The sequence below is a fragment of the Pundamilia nyererei genome, unplaced genomic scaffold (assembly GCF_000239375.1).
Source record: "Pundamilia nyererei isolate P.nyererei 1_Seehausen unplaced genomic scaffold, PunNye1.0 scaffold00013, whole genome shotgun sequence".
NCBI classification, from domain to species: Eukaryota; Metazoa; Chordata; class Actinopteri; order Cichliformes; family Cichlidae; genus Pundamilia; species Pundamilia nyererei.
This window is the reverse complement of record NW_005187414.1, coordinates 2,824,829-2,829,856: the sequence shown is the minus strand read 5'-3', so window position 1 is coordinate 2,829,856 and position 5,028 is coordinate 2,824,829. Positions and strand designations below refer to the sequence as shown.

General features: G+C 40.4%; 1 protein-coding gene across 1 annotated transcript in view; it reads right to left on the bottom strand.

Annotated features, from left to right (window-relative positions):
• sptlc2b (serine palmitoyltransferase, long chain base subunit 2b) overlaps positions 1 to 5,028 on the bottom strand; it is a 17,873-nt gene extending 12,845 nt beyond the window's left edge. The window contains exons 1-3 of the mRNA XM_005724866.2: positions 4,675 to 5,028; positions 689 to 883; positions 283 to 437 (exon numbers count right to left, since the gene is read on the bottom strand). Of these exons, the coding sequence (XP_005724923.1) occupies positions 283 to 437; positions 689 to 883; positions 4,675 to 4,818 (494 nt within the window). The 5' untranslated portion in view covers positions 4,819 to 5,028. The remainder of the gene's footprint in view (positions 1 to 282; positions 438 to 688; positions 884 to 4,674) is intronic.

The following is a 5,028-nucleotide window of genomic DNA, read 5'->3' as shown; positions in this document are numbered from 1 at the left end:
TTTCAACATAACCACGTGAATCATGCCTTGCATCACTCACTATCAGAAACACAAGGTCGGTAAACTGTGAGTGTAAATCAGTGACACAGAAATACACACCTCAGAGAGACTACGTCACTCTCATTATCAGAACTGCAAGGTCAGTGACTTAAAGTGCATGTTAATGGAACAGACACACACACCTCTCAGGGGAGTAATGACCTTCGTGTGAAACACCTCTATTCAAAATAAACACATGGAGACAAAGAACCACAAAAACAACACAAAAAACAAGCGACTTACTCAAACGTCCAGTTGTAGTCGTGAGTTACTCTCTCTACCAAGTCCACCTTGGCACCAGGAACACTGCAGATAGGGCGGTTCCAGTTGTCTCGGATCCGCATGTACAAATTCCTGGTGTAAAAGTTTTCAAAATCCTGATAGAGGGGGACAAAATCCTGCAGAAAGAAAGCGAGAAAGTGCAGACGATTTCTAACATAATCTTGACAGTTTAAATTAGGAGCAATCTCTGAACCAGACGTAAAACAACATAACATGAACACCAACTCTTTTCGGACATCAAATATCCAAAATTCAAACATAAAACATGTTGCAATAAAAGTAGGATGACTAGATTATTTTGACTTGTTTGGAATTTGTCCCCTGAATTTGTCTTGTATGTGAAAAACTTCAGTATACACTTCATTACCTTCTGCTCGTCTCTCTCACGGGCCACATGGCACTTTTCAATGTCCCAGTGTCTAAGGAAGTCTCTGAGGTAGCCAAAGATGGTGAGGATACCGTAGCCCATGTAGGTGAGCACAGCAACCCATAGAGGAGTCTCCTCGAAGGATTCCACAAATGGTTTCTTGTACAAGCTGTAATTATGGGGGACATTTTGGTTCTGGAAGTCAGCAAAAAACAAAACAGGAGGTTAGAATCTCAATTTCAATTAACAAGTGAAATTTAAACATCTTTGTGCAGATTCAACCAGCCAATCTGAGTGTGAGATATAGATTTAAGACCATTTCCGCATCTCGCCAGATCTGTTCGCTTACTACTACTATACAAGAACTCCAAAACACAGCGGTCACTCCGGTTTAAGCTGGAGTTTGAGTTTGTCTTGCAAAGACTGTCAGAAAGCTAAAAGTTACACAATAAGCACATATATTCGTGGACACTGAGGCATTCCTGTGTCACTGCAGCCCCCCCCCAGCCCATTCCCTCTATGGCTCTGAGTCACTGAGCTTTATGAATAGTTATATTGATCTTGGATTGTGAGGTGATATAAATGTGGTCATAGATTGGTGGAGCAGCACAACATTGAAAAAATTAATAATAAAAAAGCTTGGCTATTTGATTTTTTTGGTAACAGTAAACCGATGAGGGCAGTTACTCATTACATTGCTCTGCCCTGCAGCTTAGCAGCCATATCGCATATGACCAGTCATGCCTCTCCGAGAAACACCTTTGAGCTTATGACCAGGAGAGAAGCGTGCATGTGTGTGCACAGGGTGTGTAACTAAACCCAAACACACAGGTAAAGGTTCACTGAAACAGCACTGAGAGAATAGCACTCGGGCAGCCATGTTTTCTGAAAGCAGTGAGCACAAAACAGTCCTGTTCAAGTGCACTGTTCAAACAGACTGTTGCATACCGATGGCAGCCAACAAGACTAGATGTAGTTTGCCTGGCTTCAGATTTACTCTGTTTAAAAATAAAATAAAAACTACACCAGAGGTCCCATTTGTTTATAGACGAGCATCACTGAAACTGCACCCAGAGAAACAGCCAAAAAACAACCCTTTATGTTTGCTCTTTCTCATGCTTCCTCTGCAGTTCAGCAGATCATATTACACTGTATACATAATAAGAGCAGCTCTTGGTGTACGGTTCACATCAGACACAACAAATTATGTCTAATTGTCAGCTGAAAGGATCTTTCACTCCGCAAGCTCAAATCCTTCTTCCAACCATTTTTCGATAAACTTGTCATACGTGATTATTGATCCGTCACTGAAATCCAGTCTTTACTGTAAAATGTGTTAAATACTGCACTCGATCGACAGGGAACACTCATTTCAACTAGCTGACCGAAGGAAACAGTTAAAAAAAAAAAAAAAACCCAAAAAAACAGTGCTGCTAAAAGAGAGAAATTATTAACAGCCCTATTCCTCCATCAAACACAGGTCTCACCAGGAAGCAACAACAAATTCAAGGCCTTATCAACAGCAAGCAGAGTGCCCAATCAAAGCAGGCACAGGAGAACGCTTTTTCACCATTTACAGCAATTCCAGTTTAAGTGTAAATACCATGTATAACAATGACCAAGGCCAATCACCCAGTTTGACATTGCCAAATAAAATTAAAGAGGTCCTAATGTGCGCATTTCTAGCTCCAGGTTTCTTTTTTTTGGGACTCCATTAGCTTTTACTTTTTGCCTTAAACCAGCTCATTACAGGCCCCGCCCTCATAAACTGAAGGTTTGAGGAGCAGGTGGGTAGGGCAGCAGTCAGCCTCGTGTCCCTAAGATGACCATATTCGCTACCAGTGACTCACACAGAGGCAAGAGTAGGAAAAAGAAACTTTTCTAAACTGATCTTTTGGTTCACAGCCTTTACCGCCACATACATTCATTTCATTATTTGCAACTTTGACGATGTTAAAACGAGCATCTATATATATCTTTAAGGATTAAGCTGTTAATATAGCCACAAAATCTGGATCTAGTAATGTAAATGCATTAGTGTTGAAATCAGCATTCTGAATGCTGTTGGATTAATGCTGTCTCCCTTCTGTGTTTAATTTAAACAAGCTAAAAACAAACACAAGGCAGACCTCCACTACCACAAAAAAAACAAAAAAACAAAAACACCACACTTTCAAAAAGAGGTTTTTTTTTCTTTTTGTGGGTTTCATTCCTGCCTTGGGAATGAAAGGGAAGGACCCCACCCTTCACAGCCTGAAGACATTCCTCTCCTGCTCAAGTGTCATGTGAAAGTAGTGGTGTCCTTCTCTCCCAGGATACTGATAAGTTTCTGTGGTAATAACTCCGCAGGACCTCAGTCGTCTCATACTGGGGTCAGCGCAAACAAAGGCCTGTCTGATTTCACCTGGCACAGGTGCAATATACACGCAAGAGGTGAAAAACAACAGAGTGTAAAGTTACAGAAAAAAGTCTCCACTGCAGTCAGGCCTGATCAGGTGGCATGCTCCCCTTGACAGCATAAGTATATGTAGCCTATACAGCGCAGTAAAACCCAATACAAGGTAGAATCACAGTAGTGACTTTCTAGATTGGAATATGTTAAAGAGAAATGCTTATTTAAAAATAAAAAGTAAGTACAAGTTAATTTTAACTTAAACAGCTAGCTTGAGGTTTATAGTATTAGGCCTAAAAGTGTAGACTGTATGAGATCACCAGAGAATGCATTTCCTGAAGAAACTGCAGTGTGAATGCTGATAGCTGAGTGTTTTGAGCTGAAATGTAATGTCATATTGAATGAGCTGAAATAGGCCGAATCATTCACCTGAAGGCTAAAATGTAGAACAGTTAAGAGCTAAAGTTCACACAGAAGTAGTTTCAAAATTGGAAAGTAGCTGAACATCTTTAAAATTGAGATGAGAAAAAGCTGACTAATACCAAAAGAAATTTAGAATCACAAAACATCTGAATGAATATTGAAAGTTCATATTCTTTAAATCACTGAAATGTGGGGAGAATCCACTACAGACACACAACAGTGTGTTCGTTATGCTCCTGCTGTCAAAAATGTGGCCACAGGAGCAATTTAAAAAGTGGAGTCTTTCCTGCTGTTGAGACAAACTAACTAAAAATACAACACAGTATGTCTCTATGGGTTGGTTAGAAGTTACTCCCTTCACTTGCATCCACAGTTTAAAAAGTTTACATGTGTTAGTTTTGAAAGATGCATTGTTGATAACTGTAGACCAAACTGTGGACACAGCAGCAGTTGAAAGAGAAGATTTTAAGGTGCATCTTTTGATCTATGCCACTCTGGCATTTGGCTTTTCTCACTGTAATTGCCAACATTCCATAGACACCCATTATAAACTCTGAAACGGGTGAAAAAAAAAAAGCATTAAACTCAAACTTTGAACACCACAGACACCATTCAAACTTTGTGTCTGTAGGTCAACGTATGTGGAAGTAGTTAGAGATGAAAGATGAGTAAGTTGAAAGAAGATTTGAACAGTCTCCCCACTGAAATACATTATAAATATTTGTTGAATAAAGTTGAATAATTTGAAAATATAAAAGTTAGAAATGAGGGAAAATACCAGCAGTAATGTCCAAAAGAAGAGGAATCTAACGGTGGTTTACAGTTTTTTTTTCTATGCTGAATGGCGCTGAAGGAGAAAGCGTAAAACAAACGTACGGAATATGAAATAATAACAATAATAATAAAGACGTGAACCAACTGCCCAGACTTCAGTCTTGGCTAATTTCATTAATATAGCAGCTAACTCGTGAGGTCACAGTCATATGGCAGCTACTCACACTCACATGCCTGCTGTGGAAACACACTCCCTCACAGGAGTATGTGGCCACAGTACAAACAGAAGTAATACAAACGAACGGCTCACAGGCTAACACTAACAGGATTAATTCAAACTATGCTGAAGAGCTGTTTGTATATGAATGCGCCCTAGCAGTTGACGGCTGGGCCTTACCTTGTCTCTGGGGCGGCGATACTTCTGTGGCTGTTCAAACAGAGAGTGATCCTTCACGAAGCCATTTTTACTGGCCTTTTTACCATTCGAGGTCCGGTGACAAATGTCCCCGTTTAGCAGCTTACTCGTAGCACTTTCCGTCATCTTCGTCGACCGGCTAAACCTATAAATTTCCCGGTTTGACGTAGCTTAACTTGGGTAACGTTATCGTGAAGTATGAGCTGAAGAAGAAGACGCTATTCAACGCCCACTATGAACCATGAAGACACGAGACTGCCGGAAATCCCCGCCCCTCAATGGTGTTATTGGCCAATGCGGTTACTCCAGGACGAAGATCGTCTATTTAAGTCAAAA